The 27,796-nt window shown below is 43.4% G+C and overlaps 1 protein-coding gene across 5 annotated transcripts in view; it reads right to left on the bottom strand.

Annotated features, from left to right (window-relative positions):
- Positions 1 to 27,796, bottom strand: part of Hmga2 (high mobility group AT-hook 2) — a 114,395-nt gene that overhangs the window by 70,862 nt on the left and 15,737 nt on the right. The window contains exon 6 of one of the 5 annotated variants that reach the window (XM_075954222.1): positions 22,518 to 22,751. The exons of the other annotated variants lie outside the window; for them this stretch is intronic. Within the exon in view, the coding sequence (XP_075810337.1) occupies positions 22,662 to 22,751 (90 nt within the window). The 3' untranslated portion in view covers positions 22,518 to 22,661. Of the gene's footprint in view, positions 1 to 22,517; positions 22,752 to 27,796 lie in introns of those variants that run through there. 5 annotated transcript variants of the gene reach the window in all.

Genomic DNA, 27,796 nt, shown 5'->3' with positions numbered 1-27,796 from the left:
CTTGGGTCACCCCACATTTATGAATGATAACAGCTCTGAGTGTCATTAACATAACCAAAGAAGTCTATAGTAAGCCACTGTGACTATGTATTCTAGGATGGGAATGGAGGAGTGAAAATCCAATTTAGGGATACACTGGAGAAATTATTTCTTATATTAACTACTACATGCTACTTGGCATATGGAATTCTTTTTACATTTACACATTTGTAACAAACCAAACCTACTATGGCTCCAGTATCCAATTACACAGTAGGTCTAAAACAGTATTAATCTGGGGCAAAAATCTCGGCTGGATGAAGGGAGGTGAGACCCTCCTAGTACATGTAGATCTTTGAGAGTCTAATATTTCTGCAGCAGAAAAACCTGTAGAAAACCCTCTTGTAAAATGTGACACGATTTTCCTGAGATGAGGTTGGTTACAGACTGGAAAGAGGAGAAGCAGATACTGGGGCCACCCATTTAAAATGTTGTCCATAATTTAAGAATCCCTTGAGAAAATATTAACCATTATATACGTATATTAGAAATATGGAAATGCATATTACACATATATGTATAATTTAAATGTCCAATAAGGCGGTTTCTGCCAAGTTCTACGGGAAGCTAAACTTATCAATATGTGTGTCCCCGCAGAGATACCAAAGTCTTTCTTCTGTCCTGTAACTGTCGCCGTCCTCCGAGACAACACACCTGGAGCCGTGAGTACTAACTACTGCCATCTAGAATCAACCTTGTATAATTAACTTGACTCGATGCCAAAAAGAAAAGATACTGAGAGGAAATGAGTTTCTTTCTGTTGTTCCTATGTTGTAATGTTTGCTCCAAGAATCCAAAGGGTTGGTCATGCAGCCGCAGATCCACCACATGGACACACACATCCCTCAGATGCTTCTTAGGACGGACACTGTGCTGTACACTCCAGGCTCTAACATCAGCGACACACAGCGTCATGCAGGAAAAGTACATTAGTGAACAACCACAGCACGTCAGGATACGTGCTCTGCTTCAGGTGCGTCCACTGCAGGCGGCGCAGAGGAAATAGCAAGATTTGAAAAAGTGACTACTTATTGGAACTGGCTTTGGGGAGACGTGTTGACATTTTTTCTGATGGAAAAAGAAAAGAGGTAAAGAAAATACAATCTGACCACACGTGTGAAAGAACCCATGCAAGCTGGCCACAACAACAACAACAACAAAAATCTGTTGTTTATGGATAAGACTTCAGCTAGCAGGTGGTAGGAACCCAGATTAGAAGTCAGCCCTGGTGCTTATCCACATAAAATGTTTAGACTTTATCCCTTGGTAGAGTGGCAGTCATTGAGAGATTTTGCTAGGTTTGTGCTTTGATAATAACACTTGAGTGATATTGGCGGTGGGGTGAGCAGAGAAGACTAGAGACAGCTAAGAGTTCAGACAGTTAGGAGAAGATTGATCAGAGCTCATACGAAGAAGGACGTGGTGTGGATGGAGGAAAAGGAAGCTGGAAACATGGCTCAACGATGTGAGATGTCCTTTCTGTATATGTGTTTATGTGTTGTTCTTACTGGTTAATGAATAAAGCTGCTTTAGCCTATGGCAGGGCAGAATATAGCCCAGCTAGAAGAGATATAGGGGAGGAGTAGGCAGAATCAATGAGATGAGAAAGACACCCAGAACCTTTACCAGTAAGACACAGTCTTGTGGCAAGACACAGATTAATAGAAATGGGTTAATTTAAGATATAGGAGTAGGTAGAAATATGCCTGAGCTGTTGGCCAAGCGCTGTTGTAATTAATATAGTTTCTGTGGATTATTCAGGTCTGGGCGGCCAGGAGACACAAGAGCAGTTTCCACTTACAGTTCAGGGCATATTTATGAGTACTGAATGACAAGACGCTGTGAGTGCTGGGAACAGACGATGAGGCAGGTGGACAGGATGCCCTCCAGTAAGCCAAGAGGCTGGGCACTGAAATGCAAGAAGTAGCTGGAAGACAGGATGTGGTAGAGCTAACTCAGGGTGCAGACGTGGAAGGAAAGCTAGAGGGATGAGCAACAGGCAGCAGGGTCAGAAGAGCTGTCGGACTTGGAGGCAAGAAAGGACAGAGAAGGTTAAGCATTTGTTCTGGGATCCAAGGTAGAAAAATGTGTAACTAAGAAGTTCAATACATGTGTTAGGTGTTTAAGCATCAACACTAACAGAGGCCTAGGGAGCACTTTGGCCTTTTCAGGGTGGAGTGATTTGAAGCTCACTTCAGGTGTGTTCTGTCGGGGTACTCTAGGAAGGGCCAAGAGTGGAAGCCCATAGGAGTGGAAGAAAGACACACAAAGGCAGAGTGTTCCCAGCCATGACACGATGCCTTCAATCTACAAAGAGCAGGCTGTGCTGACTCCTTTTACTGTGTCCAAATCCTGCAAACTCAGGGATGTTCTGGCACTGCGTTACAAGTCTGTAATACCCATAAAGCCATTGGAGGTCAGTGAGGCATGAAAGCTCAAATAGGAAAGTTAAGTCTGTCATTAAAAGCAAAGGTGGCTTCTCTGTTGTTGAACCCTCCAGAGGATGGGGCATGGACACAACAGACATGGTCATTTTCACAGACCCCAACAGCTCACTTGACATAGCTCCGTGGAGCTGACCACCAGCATACAAACTAAACGTGCCTAACAAAAGAATGTGCCCTCTCAACTAAAGGGAAATCCATGCATTTCGGGATCCCCATAGGAGAGGGAGATGGTGATGGAGAAAACACATTCCACCTCATTAACTTTTAGTTTGGGGAATTTAGACATGGAACATTCAAAAATCTCCAGAGAAGGGGAAAAAATAATAGCTGGCGGCAAAGCCAGAGGCATCTTGCTTCTGTTAATGAACTTCAATTCGTTTTCCATTCACACGCTAGAGGAAGAAATCCATTTATATGGATTAAGAAGGCCTGGAAGAGACACTAAGGCAGGTGTTGGTGAACCCGTTCTGTTGTGAGATAATAAATATTCTAGGCTTTGTTGATCAGATGATCTCTGTGACAGGTTGATCTCTGTTGATACAGAAGGAGCTGCCACCAGCAATATATTCACAAACAAGTCACTGTGCCATGAAAATTTTGTCAATACAGGAACTCATAACATTTTCATGCAACAAAAAGCACTAGTTTTTATTTTATTTTTTTCAGTCATTTGCAAATAGAAAAATATGCATTAAAACATATTTTGGGAGATGGGGAACACAGGGTCTTGCTGTATTGTCCTGACAGGCTCCACACACCTACTCATGACCTTATGAAATAGTTGGGACTGCTGGTAGGCACCTCTGAGCCCATAAACGCGTTTCAAAAGCTGAATTCTAAAGCACGAAGTTGGTATAGCAGACAGCTGTGCCGCTTATGTCATTAGGCTGTGGCTGATGAGAGGCCGCTGTGCCTACAGTCTTTCTATGCCAATTCAGATCGAATTGGCCATTCCCTTGCTTAGACTCTTGAGTAGTTTCTCATTCACAATGCCCAGTCACCATATGCCTGTCACATTTACCTCCCGACTTGTTCCCACCTACTTTGGAGACTCACTGTTCACATCCACCCCTATGCTATCAACCCAGCTCTCTACCCAAACCCAACTTGAGGCTCTTGATTGAACCCACCCTACACTTGCTCCCCTCCACTGACCCAGGGCTACCCTGGCATGACACGGAGACCTCTGCCGTGAAATTCCTCTGTGAGTTGCCCCCATTAAAGTCCCTTTCATTCCTTAGTGCTCAGTTGAGGCACCAACTACCTCCTTTGCATAAAGACTTTCTTCTTTTACATGGCTGAAATAAGATCACAGTTTATGACTTACATCTTGATACATAAATAACCACCTGATAGGACTCCCTAGGATTATATAAGACAGTGAGACAATGTTAATAAAGCCTACAGTGATCCTTGAAATTGACTTACCCCTAAACTATAAAGCAGCTAAAGCCATGTTGGATTTACTTACACAAAACTTACAGTGACCTACATGTATGCTATGCGCTTAGTAAATATTTATTAAATATAAGATGAATATTAAGTACTATGTCTTTTTTGTGAAGCACAATCAATGGCTTTAATCCTAAAGCTAGGTATGAGAAGGGCTAAAACGCAAGATTTCTTTGATTTTTCTACTTGAGTTGGCTGTATGATACAAAAAAAAATAATCCATGGACCATGGTGGCTTATACACCTGGGATCAGGAGCCAGTCTGACTACTGCCTTTCTTGTGTGTCTGTGAAAGCTGCTTAAATTTTCTTACATTCTGTTTATTCTTTGATAAAACTGTCAATAAAATGTCTTGAAGGAATATTTTAGACTACTCTAATACTGGTATTTGGTAGGCTTTTAGTACATGTGAATTGAGAATATTAAGTAGGACCCATATACATGGCCAACACTGTGGAACGATGCTCAAAATAGTACACTCCCGAATGAAATGAAAACTGTCTCCCAACCATTGTTTTATAAAAGTAGAAAGAGAGCAACAATCTCTTTGTCTTTCCTGAGGGAGAATCCTGGAAATTGAAGATGCTCTACAGTGTCTGAGGGTTGATCCAATGGAGAACACTCTCTGTGGCATTTAGCCTTAGCAAACAGTAAGAGTGAACATGAGCTATGATGTGAGGTCAGGCTGAGAACCCATCCAGCTAGCACGTGGGGCGCTACATACAACCATAAGGGTTCTTCCGTGAGTTCATGGATGAGCTGCCATCTTCCCTCTCCACTCTCATCCAGACTTGTAAAGGTACGAGGTGATGGAGAGGGTAATGTACATCCGAGGGAATGTCTTCCACAAAACCCAACCATGGCCTACTTGGTATTGAGTTGAATCCTTAGAAAACTGCTTGTAGCTACAATCTCACTAAGCTGATTATTTAATAATTTTTTTTTTGCCTCAGTGATCAAGTATCAGGTTAGGAATGCCAATCTCTTACAGTACATATAGTACAAAAAATATTGGAACCCCATTAGCCTCACTTGAATGTTGTGTGCTGGCAACCCAAAGTGCCACAGCATTCATGACAATGTCTATATTTTGTCACAATTCTTAATTTAGTTTCCATCTCAAAATGCCATGGTCCTATTATTCTACCAAGAACATATGTGTGTGTGTGTGTGTGTGTGTGTGTGTGTGTGTGTGTGTGTGTATATATATATATATATATATATATATATATATATATATATAGCCATGATGTGTGGTGGCCACACCTATAACCTCAGCACTGGAAGTCAAAGTCTGAATGATTACAAGTTCAAGGCCAGCCTAGGTAAAATGGTGATTTTTATTCTTTACTTGAAAAATGAAAACCAAATACAGAATTAATAACCAATAAAGGATTAACAACCAGGTCAGACATCGCTGAGCCGAAACGTAACTAAAGCTGACAAGAGCATTCTCATCGAATCTAGTAGGGATTTCAGAGAAAGGGTTTGGTAGAAATACATATGTTCTGAGTTATTCTGACACCTCGCAGTTGATTCCTTAACTGTACTTTGAGATGTAGGACTATGGAGAAGATAGTTATGATCTATAGGTACAGTATCCAGAAGTACACTCTCATTTCCCCTTTTCTCCATCTCCGAGGTAAATGATACTTGAGCCCAAAGGGTGTAACTCATCACCCCCGTTTCCTCTTTCCTGTTTCAAGTTCAGACCCCACTGGGAAGTAACCCGACCCCTCTGGATCTTCACTGGACAGTAGCCAGGATGAGGGCTTGCTTTCTCCTTGTCGTCTACAAAGCCACCTACAGCTCAGAGATGCTCTTTGACATGGTCTGAACTCGAAGGAAAAATGAATTTTGCATTTTTAAATCTGAAGGCAGAACAAAGAAGTCGGAAACACGATACTTCAAGACCGGTCACTTATCTGCTCTCCCAGTGAAAAAGGAGGCTCCAGGCTCAAAGAATGCAGCGATATACCCACTATTTACTCCCCTGAGATTTCACTGTCACCAGAGAGTCTCCACTTCCAGAAGCACTCGGCAGATTCTCCCCCCTTTTTGTGGGGCCAGCTATAGGAGGTGACTGGGCATCTATCCCTTCTCAGATATTCAGAGACTCTTTTGTGAGCAATGTAGGAAGGTGAAAGGGCCCCAAAGGGGAGGACATGGGGAAACAAAGGGGACAGGTCTACATGTTGTTTCTGATACCTGTTCTCATTCTGTGTCATAGTCAGTGGCAGATTGGGAACCAAAGTTTGGTCTTTCTAGCAACATGGTACCCAAGTCTAGTCATTTACACTCTTACTGAAACTGGCTGTGGACAACCTAACAAGCCAAGGTGGGACTGCAGGGATGTGAGACAGGGAGAGCATGTGCCAGCTCTGGAGGGGCTCTTCATCTTACACGTGAAACTTTAAGTGTACCGATTCACATCTTCTTTTCATTTTCTCCCAAACCCTACCCAAACTTCTGGTTCTCAATAGCTCTTGCCTCAACTCTGCGTCCCCCCAAGACTTATATCCTCCACTTTTACACTATTTGAGCTTGGCAGCAGCATGCCTCGGTTGATTTGTGTGTGCTGTACCCAATTGGTTTGTCAGTATCATGAGGATGGGATTTCCGTGTTCTCGGGCCTTCGTGTCTTTGTACAGTCATTACTTCTGTAGCTCAAACACTATAAACACTTGCTAAGGGAAGTCTTGTTGCCAATTCGGACAGCCCCTGGCTCAGATGCCCTCCGAGCATGTTACTCCTGTCTCCGTCTCTATCTCTGTCTCTCTCGCAAATTGAAGTTCTCCTCCCCGACAAGGCACACGGATTTCACGCTGCCAGTGTCTATCCAAAAGTTGAGTTCAACTGAGCCAACTGTGAGAAAAGAACTCACCACCACAGTGTATTTAACTTCTGCCCATTGCAGAAACAGGTCAGGTCCACATCATTGTCGCATTCATAAATATCAGTGACAAGAAGGGCAGGCCCTGAGCTGGTAGCAGTAGCGTAAAGCCATCATTGCATGAATTAACTCAGCTAAGGAGTGCTGGATTTTCTTTGTGCTTCCCCCCTCTCCATGCAAACTGTTTTCTCTATGTTCTGCAGAATCCAGAGACTCAAATGGAACTCATTCTCCCATTTTCTTGCTCACCTTTCCGGCTCTCCCCACAAACAATTTGCGTCCAGTTGAATGAGAACACACAATGCCAACTAGCACCGAAACAAGCTGGCTGCATCTCAGCTCAGCGCGAGCATCCGTTCCCAAGTTATCTCTACTAAAAAGAAGCATGGATGGCTGCCTTTTGAGGACTTTGAAATCTGTCTAACATTTGTGATGAAGAGTATTAGGTGGAAGAAGCGGGGAAAGATTACAATTATTTCATTCTTAAATTTCAAGTAGCTACACGAATGTCCCAGAAAGAACGGATATAATGGGCCAGATCTCTTTTTCTTCCAACTCTAACAATCTCCAGATCATATCCTCAGGTGATTTTAGTGTATATATGCTTAACTCTTAGAGTACTTTATGTAGAGTGTAAAAAGTTCATTCTCATATTATCAAAAATATGTTAATGTGCACATGAGTCAATCTGAATAAAATGTGTCAAGGTCTTTCTAGTCACGAGTAGATAAAACTGAGGGATGTAGATGACCGGCTCGCCTGCTGCAATTGATCATGACTGCAATGGAAGCCAAGCGCAAGCCTCACACAAATGCTAAATGAAAGCACAAACGTCATCTGTAGCACGTTCTTGGAGAAGGCAGATTACAGTCACGCTGCACTGTTGATGCTCGTGGGGAACTCACGCCATCTTTCTACCATGTCAAATGTTTCCCCGTGTTAAGAAAAAGCAAGATGCTAGGCAGTGGTGGTGCACGCTTTTAATTCCAGAAGTCGGGAATCAGAGGCAAGAGGATCTCTGTGTGTTCGAGGCCAGCCTGGTATACATTGTGAGATCTAAGGCCAGCTAGGGCTGTTATGCAGAAAAACCCGTCTCTTAAAAAAAAAAAAAAAAAAAAAAACAGAAAAAGTAAGAACTTGAATAGCAAAGCTGGCGTTGCCTGCCGAGGGCAAACAGCGAATGTGCACTATTTTATAAAAGAGCAAACAACGGTGTCAATAATAGACTATCTCAAAGAGGCACCAAAGGCAAACAAACAAACAAAAAGCCCACTATTACTTTCTTAATAATCGTAATTCTGTTTCTTGCTATGTGATTTTTGTCTATATAACACTACTCAATTAAATTGACAGTTGTATCAAAAAATTACTGTCTTGGCTGCTATGTGGCATTCCGCAAATCTCTTAAAACCCCGTATTTAAGTCTGCTTTTTTTGAAAGGCACTTACCTACTCTCTGGGGTGTTATATGAATTAGGACTGCTGGCGCCCACAGCGCCTAAGCCTGGTTAGCAGGTTGGAAGCTAATAAGTACAATGGAAATGGGCCCTACTTAGTTACTATGGATACCTCAGACATAAAGGATTCCTGTTTGGGGTACTCATCAACCAGAGCCAGCACAAAATCCCTCATGCTGCTCGGACCTAAATATGGCCATAAATGTTTACTGCACATGTATAGTATTCTAGAAGTGCTCTGAAATGTCAGAGCCGTGCTGTGGGAAACTATTCCTGACTTTTGGTGCTTTATGCATTGCCTGTTTCCCATGCAGAGAACTAAAGGTTTTCTTTCTGCAATTCACTTTGCAGAACTGAGCATTTCTGCTAGATTGCTAAAACTGCTTAGGTAAAATTAGGCACAAGTGCAATGCCCATGGCAAACCAACTCAGCTAGAAATGCTACAGTTTGGGCTGGAGATGGCTCAGTGGCTAAGGGCATTCATTCATTGGCTGTTCTTCCAGAGGTTCTGAGTTCAATTCCCAGCAGCCACATGGTGGCTTACAAGTGTTTATACGTGCATAGCTGTAGTTTCATGAATCCCAATGCTTCCTCCTGGTGTGCAGATATACATGCAGCAAAAGCATCCATGTACATATATATGTGTGTGTATATGTGTGTGTGTGTGTATATACATACATACATACATATATCTTTGAAGCCTAATGATTCTTGAAGTCAAAGCCGTTAGTTTAAACACACTGGGCACTTTACTCCTGTTCACAGATACACACTTCATAGCGTGAGGAGGAAGGTGCAGGCGACTTGGGAGACCCGGCTTGCACTTGTACCCTGTTTTGGCTTAATGACTTTAGTAAGCTAACAGAAACACGCCGTCCCATAAAGATAATTGCACAACAAAACTTTATCTTTTCCAGATGGCAAATGGGATGTCACTAAGTGTGACTTAATGGTCTGGCTCCCACAGGACTCTCTCCAGCTTCATTTGCCTGCTCCACAGGGATGCCGAGTCATCGGATGTACCTCAATAGGGAGCCTGGTCTCCAGAGCTAACGAAAGTACGACCTAAGCCAACCCTCATGAGCTGGGGAAGGGTGGAGAGAGGGTAGACAGTGAGGTGGCTTGAAAAGATGATGGTCTTGGGTAGCAGCTGGCAGGCTTTGCCATCTCTGCACGCAGAGGTTCACAGTCTCTTTCCCCCTCACTGTCTACACTCCCTTCTGTCTTTGCCCCTCTCTAGAAAGCTCTGGCTCTTCCTTCGGTGGCTCCCAGTCTTCAGCTCAGCTTCCTCCCGCAAACTCTATGCATAGGTAGCTGGGTGCACAACTGTTGCCTGTCTACCCAACACTCTACTTCCACTCCTTTCCTATAGAACTTTTTCCCCTTAGTTGAGGGCATGGGCACTTACTAGGTGTTAATATCTGCACTGTATTTTTAGTACAGATGTTTTCCTTAATTTTTTAACCTTCTCAGATAGAAGTGATTTCCAACAGCTAGCTTCCTTTGTATACACACCATGCCAATTTATGTCATACACATTTTAAAACAGTATTTTAATGCAATTTCATAAATGTTTACTTTTTCCTTTTACAACATAGTTTGCAAGCTGAAAGATCCAAAGAACAAATAAATATACCCAATGTGTTTTTGTTGTTTTTTTGTTAATATCCTTTCAATTTAGAAGTCAAGTTATGGAATTAGGAAAAGGTCTGTGAATAAACTGATGCATATATATATATATATGTATATATATATATACACACATACATATATGTATATATATGTTGACATGCTAGTTTTAAAAGTATAGTGCATTCATAAAAAGTAACATATTTCCTTACTGAATTTATTCTTTAAGATTTTGTTTATCAGTCTAAGGTTAAGAGCACTTGCTATTCTTTCTGAGGACCCAGGTTCAATTCCCAGCACCTACAGTCTGGCTCACGGCCACACGTAACTCCAGTTCTGAGGCCTATGATACACTTTTCTAGCAGGCACACACATGGTACACAGATAAAATACCCAAACACATAAAATAAATATTAAAAATTACCACAGATACACAAGCTGCTTAAATAATGTAGGTAGATATATACATGCATGATACATACGTAAACAGATACCAAATACAGTGTTTTGAAAAAGAAAGAAATGTATTTTCGTAGCGGACAGCACGCATAGAGCAGCAAACAAAATATAAGAAATGTATTCACATAGAAGATTCGCCAGATGGGAGCTCTGTTTTGTCCACCATGATCATCAATTATTTTCCTTTAGATGTTCCTTTCCCCCTTCTCAATAACTGACTAATGAGTTGCGGAAGTAACACATCTCCTTCCAGTTCTGCTGAAGCGCCTGCCGCCATGTTACCCTGCGCCTCCATGTTACCATGCCCTGTACCCCACAACTTCATCTTAAGCTGTGCAGTTGAGCAAAGTCCAAATGAGGAAACTTCTGTCTGTCTCCCGCTTTGAGGATTTTCCCCAGCATCTACTGCTTCCTGTTTTGAAATCTCACAGAAGACATGGGTGGCACTGATGTCGCTTATCTTTATGTCCCTAAGTGTCACGGCCAAGAGATCAGAGAGCAGTTCGTCCTCTGGGCACAGCATTTAATGACAACAACGCTGTGGAAATGTTTTTGAACCTCCGAGTAAGGAGTCATTTTGTGAGCTCTGAGGAACCCAGCACACACTTTTTTCCTCTCTGTTCATGTGTATGAAGGAACCACCATCTACTACCACTTTTGATATTACACACACACGCGCACACACATGCGCACACACACACACACACACGCACACACACACACCATAACAAAAGCAAAAACAGCCACTTTCCAGGGAGTTTATGGTAAAGGGCATCAAATAACAAACCCATTGCAGAAGTATCATTACAGGAGAAAACAGAGTGCAAGACAATTCCCGTGCGTCCACGGTCCTCCTGAGGGACCGCCCGCCTCACACCAGGGAAATCAGAACCACGCATGTGTAGATACGCCGCCAAGCACACCACTTACCCACTCCCATTGGAAGAAGTTTTACAATGAACTGGTGCTATTGACAGGTGCCTGGAGGGGGAGGAGCTTCACGGCTGGGGAGGACAATGTCTTCACTCCCTTGTATTTCTCTTAGTGCAACCTGTGTCCTGTCATTTTTTAAAAAAGTGTTCCAAGAAGTCTGGCCTGTAGCTGCTGCTTGATAATGGTGGAGCCGCTGACTGATGAGCTGTTTAAAATGTCCCCGGCGGCGTGACACCTAGTACACCTAGGTAACGCCATTAGCATCTCTTCCTAAGATCAGAGGTGCCACCATTCTGGGACTGTCAAGACCTTCCGTCTTAGGAACTCAGTGAAATATTTCTAGAGAGGCTTTTAATAATCTAAATTAAAATAACATGGCTAATTAAGGTAGAAACACGGGGCAAGCTTCGGAAAAGAACACAGGGGAACGACGTTCCGACTCCGGTCTGGAGTTCAGGAAGCTTGGCATTAGAACCTTCCTCTAACTGCACCACTTCATATACTTTATAGAGCCCTGAAGTGTTGACTTACGGGGCTGTGTACCCCTTTCTCATATATTCGATATCTAAAGGCCTAAGCGTAGGTTGCTTGTTAAAGAGCAGAGAAAGACTGGAGAGGCCCAGCAAGATCATTACAGGGCTGCTGTTGTGTTTCCCTTTTCAGTCTTGAAGAATAATTGCCACAAAAAATCAAAACAAAACAAACAAAACAAAGGAAAATAATGCCTCAGTCCCCTCAGACGATCCATGAAGCCTGAGCATAAACATCTCACTTAGTGCGATACTTGGAAAACTCAGACCAAGGTAGGAATTCCCAAACTAAACTATTTGCTTGCTTTCTTCTTCTCTCCCTCCCTCCCTCCCTCCCTCCCTCCCTCCCTCCCTCCCTCCCTCCCTCCTTCCCTCCCTCTCGCTCTCCCCTTTCCCACCCTCTCTTTCTTTCTCTGTGGGAAAGAATGGCTGAGAACCGTGAAATCATTCATAAAACATAGATTACTGGGGGATGAGTCAAACGACCTGACCTGCACTTGTGCGTGCGCACATTCAGCTTCTCGAATTGGTACATACTATTGGAAACGGCATCGAACCATAAAAATAACTCACATGTCTGTTATGTTTTTCCATTTTAAGCCTATAATAGCAATAACAACCTCGGCAAAAGACATTTTCTTGGAATTAATGGCTGGCTGGGAGGCAGAGCCCAGGACCACTGGCTCTTCCCAGCTGGTCATTAATCCCCAGGAAATGCCTGCACCTCCATCATTATTGCTAAAGCGCCATTACAGAAAATTCTCACAGTTCCAGTATATGGAAATCTGAGGCCGTTTTGCAAGCCCACGGTACTCATGTGAGTTAATAGGGCCACCACTGAGCACAACACACGTAATTATCCAAACGACAGAAGGGGAGCGAGTGTTCTCCTAGGCCTGTAAGATTATAGGAAGTGGGGAATGGCCTTATGGGAAGGCTATGGTGGAAGCTCAACCACATTAATTTAAAGGGGGATTGGAAACTCATATATGAAAGTTAGTGGGAGAAAAGACAAGGCAATTTACTCCTATTACATAGTTTTAGGATATTTTTCTATTATTTTTATTTTTTATTTTTAAAACAATCTTTTCTCAGTTTACATACCTAGCCCAGTTCCCATTCCATCCCCTCCTCCTGCTCCCCACACTTTCTTCACAAGTTTTAGAATATTTTTAAAAGATAACAGACTAAGGTTATATATACATTTCTTCCTAAATTGACTAAATACTACTAAAGAGTCCGAGTACAAAGAATTGTATGAACCTATGCCATCCAAGGGGATAAACAGAGTGGGTAAGTAGGGGTTCCTTACTTTCAATGTTTATTAAAATTTGTAGGCATTCACCCCATTAAATATTTCATGCGAACATTTTGTTCTAGACTTTCTGGCTACAGAAGCAAGCAAACCGAAAGCCCCACAACAAGGACAACCTGAAGCTGTCTAACTAGGGCTTAGCATGTGCAAACAGGTGAGGAAGAAAGCTGAAAATCAGCGAATACTTACACTCCTGGCGTTCCACACTATCCTATTTAGATATCCTCTTAAAAACGCACAAGCCTACGAGCTACACCGAATGTGAAAATGAGATGCTTTCGAATCTAGTCATTCCCTACTTTTAAAACACTATGCCCAGCAAATGGTTTAAGGAAGGAATTAATCCAAAAATCACATCCCAAATAGACTACAAATCTTTCCAATGTGTTCTTATAATAAACTACAAATGTTGGCTATGATGCTTCAGGTTTAATGAAACCCCATTTATGTTCTCCTCGCGAGTTAGAAATACCTGCCTTGTTCTAAAACAAGGTTGACGTTAAGGAGGCCTGTTATGGGTTAAACTGCACCCCTAAAAAGATGGATGAAGTTCTAACCCACCTTGCATCTACAGGAGTGGAGCATTATTTGGAAGTAGGGTCTTTGCATACATAATCAAACTAAGATGGGGGTTACTTGGGGGGGGGGGCTACTCAAATATAGCCTGATGTCCTCAAAAGAGAAGAGACCACCAGACATATGCCTGAAGGAGATCACATGATCACAGAGGGGTGTGTCTAGAAGCCAAGAAACATGAATGATTATGAAAGACACTGAAAGCTAGGGAAAAGGCCAATGCCTTTTGATTCTCAGAGTGTGCTGGCTCACACCTGGAATCCCAGCACTAGGTGGGGGGTGGGAGGAACCATTGCCAACTCAAGGCCAGCTTGAGTGACCAGGTGAGATCCTGTCTTGAAAAGGACAGACAGACAGACAGACAGACAGAGAGAAAAAAGACAGAGGGAGGCACAGAGACGGGAGAGATCGTGCCGGCCTGGCTTCTGGGAAAGCGGCACAGCCCCGCAGACACCCAGATGTACAATTTTCCACTTTGCAGAAATGTGTGAGATTAGTTTCTATTGTGCGAAGGCACCCAGGCACGTGGTACTTTGTTACATCAACACTCAGAAAACCTAACGCAGGACCCAAGGGAAGGAAGAGCCAGGGCCAACATTACAAATGGAAAACAGGGAACGTCAAGCCAGCAAGATGAAGCCATTCCTTTAAGGGGAAAGCAAGGGGTTGGAAGTCAGGAAACCTGGTTCCCGTCAGGATAATGAGGCTCATGACCTGGTGCCGGACACTTAATTGCTCTCCGCTTTGACGTTGTCACCTGTGGAACATGAAAGCCTGGGATTCCGTAAGCCGCAGAGCAAAGCCAGATTCCTATCTGGGGAGGCTGAACACCGATCGGAACAGCACTTAATGCAGCAGCAGTTCAAGTCTCGGCACCCTGTGGGCCTCGGTGACAGGCAGCCAGGCAGCGGGACACAGGGATGCAGCTGCATCTTCATCTGCCGCTTGCCAAGCCCATACCAGCAGCCTGCACACATGGATGTGGGTTAGGTAGGGACAGAAAAGCCCGCCCGGGAAATAACAGCATTGTGTTCTGGAACTCTCGAAAGTTTTGTTCTTTAAAATGCTCCCCCCGCCAACACTTCCAAGATTCTCTTAAAATGTCTCTGGTTAATTTAAAAGCAATCTTTTATTTAAGTAAGATGAAAACCACACTCAAAAAAAAAAAATAGAGTATCACTTGTAAATAAGAAATTAAAAAATACGTTCTTTTAAAGCGCCACTATGGAAAAGCATCAGCTAAAAGAGAGGAAACCACTCTTGTAGGGCGCCATAGAGTGGGGATAGGGCTCCAGTGGGGCACTGGGTACAAACCCAATATATCCTCTAAAAGGCTCCCATGGTAACCGCATTTGGAGTTGGACCACTGGTCATCATGTTCATCTAGCTGTCTAGTCGCTCAGATCCCACGCGTGACCAGTACAATGCAGCAGGCCTTTGCCATTCTAAAATGATTATGTGAGGACCTTGAGCTGCTTGCTAATCCTTCTCAGAGGGGAGATACTTAGCCAAACACAGATTTTTTTTTCTAGGTGTGGATATGGCTTTGCTCTGTGTGTGTGTGTGCCCAGAGAGATGCAAGCATACATGTGTTTATGTTTTAAAAAGATGTCTGCCATTTCTCTTTCTTCACTATTTCCGTGTTTATTTTAGCGGAAGGACGTACCGCTGTGGCAGCGTTCTCTAGGGTGGGTATCCGTGATGGTGTCAAAGTGATAAGGTTTGACTGCAATCCGTACTAGAGTCTGAGAAAAATGACCAAAGTACAATTAACAGGACTGTTTGCCCAGTGAAATCTGCTTTTGTGGACATATAAAATTTATGTGAAACAAATAACTTCTGGCTCAATTTTTGCTTATCTATATGTATCAGTTTATTTATTTGCTTGGTTTTCAGTGTTGGCAATTAAACCCAAGACTTTGTGCCCGCTCTATACATGCTTACCCATAGAGCTATCCCACAGTCTGCATTTCTCAAGGGGAGTAAAGGTATTTATCCACAACCTCGGAACTCTGGATACCTATTTGAGAATATCCCAAAAGACAGACAGGTACTCAACTAGGCACAGTGTGCGTGGCCTCAGGAAAAGCAGGCGTGGTGCACTCTTAGGCCAGCTCCCCTTCTTGGCCTCTCCAATTGGCAGAACTCAAGGCAGTAAAGTACAGGTTACTCCAGGTAAGTCAGGAGCTGGATGCCAAGCCCGCCTTTGCTCTGCTTGGGCTAGCCAGCCATTCACAACAAGGGAATCTGAAGGAGCACCCAGACAGCCACAGGTAGGAAACACGGGCCAGAATCTGTCCACACTTCCACAGCCAGGCGGCGTTCTAGAATGTGTAGAAGACGTGACGTATCTCCCCATGTCTGTCATGATGGGATAAGCTTAAATTCTCAAGCAACTATCTTAAAAGACAATACATCCGATGGCAGATTTCTGAACCTATACACGCGATGAAAGTGGGTATAACATAATCTACACACACACATAATATACACACATAATTACACCAAAAACGGAACCCAGAATGTGATTGCGAGTTTGGTTAACAGCAACATCCTAGTCGAGATAGTTTAACAACAGTTTATATGGGCCAGGTAAGGCTGTCAAAAGTTTCTCTTCTAACTCAATGTTTTCCTCATCTAGGAACCCGGAGGAATACTCCTTTGTGGGGTAGAGATGGGTAAAACACAACACAGGCAAAGCACAGGATGTCTCAGAAGTGATATCTATCGGCTGTTTTTCTTAAGCGTCTCCAACTGTCATGACATTACACACAGTTTAAAAAATGCGGCATTAAGTTAAAACTCATTCCTCTTGACAAAAATCTTATTAGGATCCACAAGCCCAGGAAGCTCGGCTAGCCCTGCTATGAAGTCAGAACAGTGACCTCTCCCAGGCTGACTGGCTGGAGCTGCATCCACACACGTCTGCCCAGGTCTCTCCATGAATTTCAGTTGGGGAACCTACGGCTCTGCGGGCATGCTCAGGTTTGAATGTCTCTACTTCAGATCCCCAAAGAGACAGAAAAACAACTCAATTTATTGAGTGTTCACTATGTGCCAAGCACTGTGCATTGAGGCTCTCAGACCAGGAAGGGTGGGCCTCATGTGTGGTGAGGATACAGGCTCGAGCCTCTCAGACATAACATCACCCTACCACCCTGCCTGCTCCGAATCGCTGGCTTGGGAGGCCAGAAACAATTAAATGATTCAATGGCTAAGGTCATGGGCAACCTTGGAGGAAAAGGCCTTGGGAAAGCACCCTCTGTGATTCTCTTAAGGACGGGTTGGCCCACAATAGCTGGTTCTGCTAGAATCCTGGAGCTGGGAAGGAGTTTGCAGGGACCAGGAAGCAAATTTTATGTAGAAACCACACAAATGTCTATATGCTCGGGCTCATAGTAAATGTGAAACAAAACTGAGTTGAACAACAAAACCAATACGTATGTGTGTTTATTTAATAGATTTAAACTATGAAAGCAACAGCACATATAAATTTTCCTTCGGCATTGGAGTATTTACTCAAATTTCTGTTCTCCCCAATTTTAATCCATATGGTTCAATTGAAGGATTCATCTTTATCACTGATCCGCCTTCCATCCCACCCTTCCCAACTTAAAGTATCTTTCTGTAGATGTGGCCATACCCTTTCCTGTCTGGGGTCCCTACCTACAATTTTTACCCTAAGACTTCTTTAGTGGACCAAGCCAAGTTTCCTCTTCCTTTGGCTATGCTTTGACCACACGTTCCGTTGACTTGATCTTAGGAGGTAAAGTTCTACAGTTCTACACATCTTCCTTTGCATGCCCGCCGCTCATCTCCGTGCCTCTTACATCACTGGTTCTTTCTAAACATTACCCAGCCCCGCAGATAACACCTTCAGTGTTGGAACTTTAACCTTGCAACAAAAAAAGAAGAAGAATATGTCTCATAGCTTCAATGGAAGGGGCTGGAGAGATGGCTCAGCAGAGCAGAGCACTGGCTACTCTTGCAGAGGATCCGGGTTTGAGCCCTAGCACCCACATAGTGGCTCACAATTCCGGTTCCAGGGGATGCCCTTTTCTGGCCTCAGTGGGTACCAGGCTCACAAATGCTGCACAAACATACATAGAGGAAACAAACCTATATACATAAGACAGATAATTTCTGTGGAAGACAAAGGTGAGGCTGAAAATGCTAAGCAAAATTTTACAACTTATATGTGCTGTGATGAGACCAAGTTCACGCTCATGTGAAATATTGCTTTCATTGTTGAGACTTACTGCCGTTTCTTTATGATAATATGTACTCTGTGAATTATAAATCTTACCTTTTCTCGTTTACAGCCCACACAGAAGAGCACAGAAGGAACACTTGGTGCCCCATGTAAGATGTGAACAGGTAATGTTAAGTAACCTATCTAAATCATAAAGCTAGAAAGTCATTAAGTCAGAAGCCAGACGGATAACATTTTCATCTCAAATAGTGTTCCATCTAGCTTACTTGAGGGCTGTATCAGTAAATTAGAAAAACAAGACATAGAAATGTCTGGAATGTTATGGAAAAGGGGAAACTGACTTGATGCATATCCACAGCTTTTAATAATAATGGCACTCGTAGAACCGTCTAGAACATTCCTTAGGGAGTAGGTAGGTTAGCAAAAATTACAAAAATATTAACAATTTCATGTCCCAAAAGGAACTTAGGTTTGGAAATGTGACAGTAGCCCTAGGTTACCAAATGAAAGGGCCCAGATTCCACTGCAGATTGGTTAAGATTTACAAAAGGAATGTACACTGTGTTGGGGGTCATCAATATGACTCAATGGAAGGTGATGCTTGACACGCACGCCTGGTGACCTGAGTGTGATCCCTGGAACCTACATAATGATGTGACCGACTCCACCAAGTTATCTGCCAATCACATGTGCCATGGCACGCATGTTTGCACTCACACGCATGCACACACATGTACACACACACACCAAGCATATACACTTTGCCCTGTTCTCAACAGGATGATTTATTCTGAAAAAAGAACATTACAAATGAAACTGACAGAGATGGACTAAAACCCACATAAGGAGAACTTAGGATAGCTGGATGGAAAGATAGACCTGTATACCTCGTGTCGGGATGCTCATGAAATCTTATGTCTTATGCACTTTTCAGGCATCGATGGCTATTTCTATGATAATTTTGCAGATAAAAGGAATATAAACATTTTCTTAAGCTTGAATCAGATAGCTGATTCAATTATTTTTTTTAAAGCCACAAAACTTCTAAAATTTCCTAAATGTTGAAAATTGGTTTTTGCTTCATGGATATTTTTAAATGTTAGCTTCTCAAAAGAGGGTCTCAGTGTTTAGTATAATATATATCTACTTGCTGGGATAGTGAGTTATCGTTCTGAACATATGACATAATCATTCCTGGTTTAAAAGTCAGTTTTAGCTGCTGTCCTGATCTAGCTATCTCCTTCCTTCCTTCCTTCCTTCCTTCCTTCCTTCCTTCCTTCCTTCCTTCCTTCCTTCCTTCCATCTATTGTCAACTTGACAGAAGCTAGGGTTATCTGAGAAGACAGAACCTCTACCAAGAAAATGCTCCTACTAGACTGGCCTATGTCCATCCAGGTCTGTGCAGTGTCTTCTTAGCGACTGATGTGGGAGAGCCTTAGCCACCGTGAATGGTGCCTCCCCTGGGCAGACGGTACTGGATGGTATAAGACAACAGGCTAACCAAGTCATGAGGAGCAAGCCAGTAAGCATTACTCTCCAAGGTCTCTGCCTCCATCCCTGCCTCCAGGTCCCTGCCTTGACTTCTGAGAGACAGATGCCATCTGTATGATGAGAGAAAACCCTCTCCTTCCTAAGCCGATTTTGGTCATGATGTTTTTATCACAGCAATAGAAACCATAATTAAGATAGTGACAAAAGAATTCTTCACACTGTGACTATGGATGCATGGCCCTTCAGCCTGGACAACCTGTGAGCCTTGAGACTACTATTACCCAACAATGCACAAACAGGCTTTCTCATTGGTACCAGAAGATGGTGTGAGACAAATGAGCATAGCATGAATTAATTATCTAAACACCAAAGACCCCTAAGGACTTTCTATAGTGCAAAAGGATGCTAGCCATAATTACTTATTATTCCCGGAGATGTTAGCTTTTAAGAACAGTCCCAGCTGATCTCTATCCAAATTAACCTTTCAATAATTAAGCACATTAGTAGACAAAGTTACCATTTTTTTATTTATGAAACTTGGATTTTTTTTTTTTTTTTTGGTTTTTCAAGACAGGGTTTCTCTGTGGTTTTGGAGCCTGTCATGGAACTAGCTCTTGTAGACCAGGCTGGTCTCGAACTCACAGAAATCCGCCTGCCTCTGCCTCCCGAGTGCTGGGTGAAACTTGGAATTTTAAATGGTTTTGTGCAGTTCACCCATTATCTACACAGATCGCAACATATAATGCCTATCATGTTTTCAAGTACACAGAGAGAGAGAGAGAGAGAGAGAGAGAGAGAGAGAGAGAGAGAGAGAGACTAGCGCTGGAAGGGTGTTAGGAAGTAAAAAATGCTCTCTAGATTCAACTGCCTGCCCACTAGTAGTACGCCCATGTATCTCCCTATGTCATTGTAAATACTGCAAGACACTCATGAAAGACGAACAAAAGGGCAGTATTAACTGATTTCCCCCTTTACTCTCATGCTGGCTGTAAACTGTAAGGGCAAGGGAGTAGAACCCAAACAGTGCACTCGATCAGTTCCTGCCAACAACACAAGGAACTACCATAGAAACCTTTCTGTGAGGTTTAACCAACACAGAGCTTTTCTATTTGGGGGTGACCCAAAATTGGGTCAAAAAGTCCTTTCAAGGGACTGTGCTGAAATCTATTTCAGAAGCAGAGCACCGTTCTCAGAAGTGAAGAGACGGAGGCAGTAAGAGGAGACAAAGCGGCCGAAATCCTGCGGAGGCCTGTGAAAGAGAGGTACCACCGATTTGTTAAGTGGCAAGGCATGAACGAGCATTTGAAACTATTCGGAGGCCATGTTTTAATGATTACAGGTTATGTGCTTAAACCTAGTATAATTTCTTTAAAAGCACAAGGTATCGATTTGAAAAGAAAATGAAAAGTCAAAGAATGAAAGTTCAATCTCCATTCACAACTGGGAAACAATTATTCAAAGAGCTTGCTTTATAACATAAAGTTTATATACACTAAAGGAAAACTTTCCCTTCGCCAAGTTAGGGTTTGTTCAGTTCTCCAACTTTATCAGCAAACATAACAAAGAGGTCTTTTCCTAAAGTCAATACTGCATATTGATTTTTAATGCACTATATTCATCAGGAAGTTGGCATTTAAATTACTAAGTATAAAGAGAAAGCTATTTGCTACCCTGATGGCTCTTTACTGTAGTATACTCAGACATGAAATACGAATCAGCGAGATTAAGTGGCCCTCAAACCCTCGCCCCTCCCAAACACTGTCCATCTTTAGAATGGCCATTCCGAAGCCATGGAACATCATCGTGGTTTTGCACCTTTTTTACCAATTGTATTTGTATTCATTTCTCTACCACAAAAGAAAAGATGATGCATGGTGATGTTTTGTGCTCTAAAGCTTGCCTGAAGATCAGAGGGTGGAGCTAGCCACTAGTTAGCCACAGAGGTCAGACGGTGGCACGCGCCTTTGATCTCAGCACTTGGGATCTCACACTTTTGATCCCAGCACTAGGGAGGTGGAGACAGGATCCAGGTCCCATTCAGCTTGCGGATTCCTAGGCATAGGAACTTGCCCCTTCCACCTGAGGATTCGGTAGAGGTAAGAAGTCTCCCGGGTGGCTGGCTCCTTTACTTTTCTGCTCTCTCAGCATATACCCCAATATCTAACATTGAAACTATACTAAAATATTCGCTTTCGATCCTCTTTTCACAACTCATGTGCTCTTCAGCCTGCATTCTGCCCCCTCTTCCGCCACTAATGGAATCCTTCGCTGGTCTCCCTTTCTAAACTGTAGACTACGCTACACCCACGCTCACACCTGTTTCCATATACATAAATACATTACAGGCTAGGATCGCATGAAGAAGAACATGATTTTCTTTCTGACTTCGGGTCACCTCACCTAATACATAACACTTTACAAACCCACCCATATTCCTTAAAATTCTACGATTTATTTTTTTTTATCCCATTGTGTGTATGGAGCACATTTTCATTATCCACTCGTCTGCCGACATAAATAGAGTGACAATTAATGTGGACGTGTAAATATCTCTGTGGTGATATGGAATGTCCTTGTGCAGTAGCTGGGCGGTATGGACGTTCTGCCGGTTTTAAAGCCTATTAATGCTGCAAGTTCTTAAGGAAAAAATGGTCTTGTTTTTTACAAATTTCATTTAGCTGGCATTTTGGATATGATATCAAGGTCATCTCTTCCCCTCTGACCCCAAGTACAAACTTAAAATTATCTGTACTCTGCATTATTGGCTATAACTGGAGCTATGTATCATTGAAGAAGGCAAGTGTTAGGTTACAATGGGTACAAGTGTTTCAAAAGGGGACAGACATCTGGAGAGGAGAGAATGGAAATGGAAACCCAGTGCTTTACTTTCAGGTAGATTTCCAGGTTCTCCAGCACATGGATGCTTGAAAGCCTTAAAAGAAAGCGATTCCAACCAGTCCAGTGAGAGCCAGATTTATTCATAGTGTCTCCTGCTCGGTCATCAAATCTCCTCTTACATTTCTAGGTTGCTACAAACCAGGAAAGGCCTTGCCTATCCAGGCGACTAACCAATCAAATTACATCCCTTTCCTGTGTACAGGCTCTTTAATAGAAGCAAGTGCCCCTGGAAGGAGGTTAAATGGAAACGTGTATTTTTAACTTAACATCCTGTACACACCCCATTGCCAAATAAAGACTTTCCACAGCCAAGGAAACAGCTGGGACTGTTAGCAGCTTTCCAATGACCATCTGAACTCAGCGTCTGGTCCTTGGGTCAGTTTCTGGGTCAATTTCAGGATCTGCAGAGTAATTATTTCCTTTTGAAAAAAAAAAAAGACAAAAAGCATTCATTTGTAGTAAGGTGTATTTTCCTTTGCTGAAATGGTCTGGAAACAAAACCCATAGGGCCCGCTTGTCCTCACTACATCTTCCTTGTGTCTGGCCCTCGCTTCTTTTCTCCCTGCAGCCCTCGTGGTCTTCCTAAGAAACATCTGGATGGCACGTTTCATGAGGGAAGTGAGCGTCTCTACTATCTCATTGTGAACGCCACACTTCAGATGTCAGCCAAACATTTTCTGTCCCTATATCAGTTATGTGATAAGCTGCTCTTTGGGGCAAAAGGGAACAATGCAGGTATTACCTGAACACGGGAGTAGTTCTGAGAAAAATTAAGTTTCTATAAGAACCTATTAAGGTAAACAGCATAAAAAATACTTTTCAAATTCAACAAGACACAACATCAGACTTCTACTATAAGGAAAAACAAAGACTTTTAGCATCAATGTCAAATTTTCCCCTCATGTGAACAGACATAAAACTCACTTTAATATCACTAAGAAACAATCCTTAAACTTGATAATATCAGAGACACATTGTGGTAGTTAGAATGCAATTAAAGCTCACAATCTCAGGGAGTGGCACTCTTAAGAGGTGTGGCCTTGTTGGAGGAAGCCTGTCGAGGCAAGGGTGGGCTTTAAGATTTCCTAGGCACTGGATACCTAACTCAGTGTTTCAGTCGGCAAGATATAGGACTCTCAGCTCCTTCTCCAGCACCACGTCTGCCTAAACACCGCTACGCTCCCTGCCATGATGATAAAGGACTGAGCCTCTGAACTGTAAGCCAGTCACCCCAATTTAATGCTTTTCCTTTATAAGGGTGGCGGTGGCCATGGTGTCTCTTTACAGCAATAGAAATCCTAACTAAGACACACACTAAAGACGTGGTACCCCTGATAGAATGTGGTTGGTGCAGTGTGGGAGTCTTACTCCATGCGTGTAACTCCTGGTGGCTGTGGCGGATAGAAAATGGGCAGCTATGGTTGACATTGGGGTAAGCATGCGCTTTGCTCTGTTGTGAGGTGTAATCGCTGACAACTACCAAGCACCTTATCTTGAGGGTTTTGGTGTTTTTTTTTTTTTTTTGAGCCTTTGCACACATTTCCTCATTTAACACACACAAGAATTCCTAGAATTCTTCTTCCCTTTCCAGAGGAGCCTAGCAGCCTTGGGCCAATCCCGGCAGTTGTTCAAGGTTATCACTGGGTTGGGGGAAGGGTCAAAACTTGAACCCAAACCACCTAAACCCTGATCCTTGACTCGAATTGTGAAGGAAGTGGAGGCCTCATCCATTCTCCTTTCTTTGCCTCTCACCTCTGACATGTTCAGACAGAGAATGAAAATCTGGAAACCCACATCTAATAATAGATCTGAAATCTAATCAAACCAGAGGAGAGAATAGACCAAAGGAGGCAGTGGACAGTAGATGTATTCCTAACCATCTCTAATGAGCATGCTCGTGGAGTCACTGGGCTCACCGGTTCCCCACCCTTTTCAGGGGTCCGGACTGATGCCAGGTTCTCCTCAGATCTACATATTTTTGGTGAACCAACCCAACTACTGACTGCAGTTACAACAAACGCTCTTTTCAAGGCCAGCGATGGGAGTCTGTAAGATTAATAGAACAGGGTGTGTGCCTGGTGCCTCCTTTTGTGAAGTGGCAGCTGAGGAGCCGCCCACGCTTGCCACAGCTGATAAGAAACCCAAGGAAGGAGTCAAGACTGGGAAGAATGATAACATGAATTTCAAGGTGGTGGGCTTGGTGGCTCTGCGGGACAGTTTAGGATGAAGAAGCAAACACCACTAGTAAACTAAGGGAAGTCCATTGTGAATGAGAGGTTTGTTAGCGAGGTGGGTGAGATTCCAGTCTGACGAGCAACAATCAATGACTTGGCCACATCTGCACAGTTGGGAATGCGGAGGAAGACAACTGCTGTGTCCAGCAGCAGACAGGAGTGTCTGCTAAAAGGGAATCTGCTGTTTCCTCCAAGACTGTGTTGCGTACATTGTCAACTAGAGAGCCTCCGTTTGGTCCTAAACAGCCCAGTTTTCTCTTTTCTTTCATTTCTCCTTCACCATTCCTTTATTAGGACACAAGCATACTGTGTGTCCTTCCTTCCTTCCTTCCTCGAACTAAATAACCAATGCTCTGTTTTGTTCAGCATCAGATGGTGCTGGTGTGGGAGAAGGCACCGGCTCTGTGAAAATGCCTCTTCCTCCATTAGTGGCATGTTCGTTCCACTCTCCTCTTAAAAATCAAGTAAGGGATTTTGCTCTCAATGGTTGAATTAAAAAGCTCAATGACATACACTGCCTGCATACTCTGCTCACTTGGGGACTGTCAATGTTTTTCAATTATCATTGTGAAACTAAAGACAAGTTTGTAACTTTTTTATAAGTAGCTGTTACAGGTAGGGCAACCTGTCTTAAGTAGGGGTAAATTATACTGGAAAAGAACGAATCCTTAAATCCCTTCAAGTCAAGTATCTTCTTGTTTAAATAAACTTATTTTTAAAAAGATTTATATGATATATATGTGTGTGTGTGTGTGTGTGTGTGTATTAGCAAAAGAACTTTAAAGCAAAATCTACAACAATAAAGGGAACAATTTGGCCTCTAAACCAAATACCAAGTCAATCCAGTCAGTTCAAAGAGATATCTACAACTCAAGGAAACAGTGGATGCAACTGTTGGAAGATTCATACTTTGCATAAAGCCCAAGGCCACTTCCTATGGGAAACGCAGTGACTTATTCCTCCCTACGTTCTCAGCAAATGATGCCACTGAACAGAATGCCTTGCTGGGCTGACTGCACAGTCACCTACAGGAGCTGTGCAAGCAAAGAGGAAACACGTTGTCTTGAAAAAATAGACCATTTCCTTTCAATTCCCCTCCGAAGCAGAGCGACTCTTCTGAGACCAAACTGGGGGCTTGCTGCAATGCGCCACACAAAAACCTTCCAGTCGCACAGCCAATAAAAATTAGAAGCCAGGCGAGTCAGAAAGAGTCCCACAGCTGTTCCCAGGAAGCCAGGATCTCCATGGTTGATACTTCCCAGGCGCTCTCACCCAGCGTGAAGATCATATGTCTAGAATCCAGGTACCCTCCAAGAAACAAGAACCCCTTTAGAAAAGCATTGCACACACCCTTGCCGTGCTCTGGATTTGATAGGAACCGCTGTGTGCGCCACCAAGGAAGTGGGTATAGGCTGGAGGGCTCTGGAGCACTGCAGTGGGCTGCAATCAACTCACTGACCGGTGCCAGGGCTGCAGACAGTTTCTGAGGAGAACAGACGTGACTAAGATCCACGGAGGTTAAACTTCGAGGATATCAGAGGAGCGGCTGATCAGGACCCCTGAGAGGGTCACATATCAGATATCTGCATTACGATTCATAACAGCAGCAAAATTACAGTTATGAAGTAGCAACGAAATAATTGTATGGTTGGGGTCACCACATGAGGGATGGTACTGAAGGGTCACAGTGTTAGAAAGCTGAGAATCATTGTATCAGAAGGTACCCCAAAGGCGTTAGGAATGGAAAGCAGAGACTTACAACAACTGGTTGACTTTCTCTTTTAACAGCTTACAACTTATTTCATTGTAGTCCTGCTAATCCTATGACTTCAAAGGTCTCATCTATTGACTATTCTGTTGCCTACTAGCAAAAGTATGCAGGTCTCCCTTGTTGAGTCATCCCGAGGATGGGGTGCCCTTTCGGGGCTCAGATGCTTAGGAAATAGCAAGCCTGCACTTAGTCTGTGTGCACCAGCAGCCTAGCTCACACTGTGCTCTCTAGAGTGGAACCGTGGCGGGACTTTCTGATTTCTAGAGGTAAGTTTGTGGTTCTTTCCAGGTTACTGACCCATGAGTACAGCTAAGAAGACCAAGACCATCCGGTTACAGTGTGAGCTGTCCGAGGACACTCATAGACAGGACCAGACTTCCAACCAATCAAAGGACCTGAAGTTAAGAGGCCTTCCAATTCTAGGCCCTGAATTTCAGAGGTGTGGCTAAATGCTGAGGGCCTCTTAGCAGACACGCTCTGCTCTGCTCCGCCCTGTCCATACTCAATGTCCATAGCACAATGAAACAGTTGATGATCCATACTACCGTGCACCCAGAACATAGATGTAGCAGCAACAGATAACCAGAGGTACAACACAGATAACACACCCACTGTTTATGGAACCCACACCTGCAATGTGATCCCTAGCTCAGGGGAACACATTTCACAATGTTAAAAAGCAAACAAACAAATAAAACAAATGTACCCGGAAACAAGGAACAAGAATGTTTCTTTACGCAGCAGGATGAGGTGGGGGTGGAAGGATCAGATCAGAGACAGTTAATTGTCCTCAAATATTTGAAGGCTTACTGTGAATGAAGTGGGGACCAGGTCTGAATTTCAGGAGAGACAGGGGTTGGTTCTTAAGTCCTGAGCATTTGTGGCAGGAAGAGGTGGCCTAGGGGCAGTGTGATTCCTTTGTTTAAGGCAATAGGGCATAGAGTGGAGGATGGCCTGGGAGATAAGCCTGGGGGAGAATTCCCTCATTGGAAAACAGGCTCCATAAACTGCCTTTACTTTTAAGGTTCCACTGCAACGCGTAAGATGTTTTTAATCTAAAGATCATCCCCGGCTCCTTGTGCTAAGAAATCTAATCCCAACACATGCGGAGCGGAGGAGGAAAAAAAAAACACACAAGATGAATAAATTAAATGAAAGGGAACACCGAGGTATAAATAGAAAGTGAAGCAGAGAGCAGCAAACTATGGCGGGAAATGCAACCCAGCAGGGCAGGAAAGAAACGGTAAAAGGTGGAGGGAGGCGGAGCCAACCAGAGCAGCACTTTCGGGGAAGAGAGGCAAAAAAGTAAGTAACGAAACAGGCTGGGGCCAGGCAACGCCTGCCACCTCCTTGAGAAACAGCTTCCTTTACCCTGTCCGTGGAAAGACCTTCCAGGGAAGGTGGGTCACTGCCTGGCACCAAGGCCTCTGTAGTCCCTATGTAGAATGACAATTAAGGC

The sequence above is a fragment of the Microtus pennsylvanicus genome, chromosome 20 (assembly GCF_037038515.1).
Source record: "Microtus pennsylvanicus isolate mMicPen1 chromosome 20, mMicPen1.hap1, whole genome shotgun sequence".
NCBI classification, from domain to species: Eukaryota; Metazoa; Chordata; class Mammalia; order Rodentia; family Cricetidae; genus Microtus; species Microtus pennsylvanicus.
Note: the sequence above shows the minus strand (reverse complement) of the source record. Positions and strands in the feature narration are given on the sequence as shown.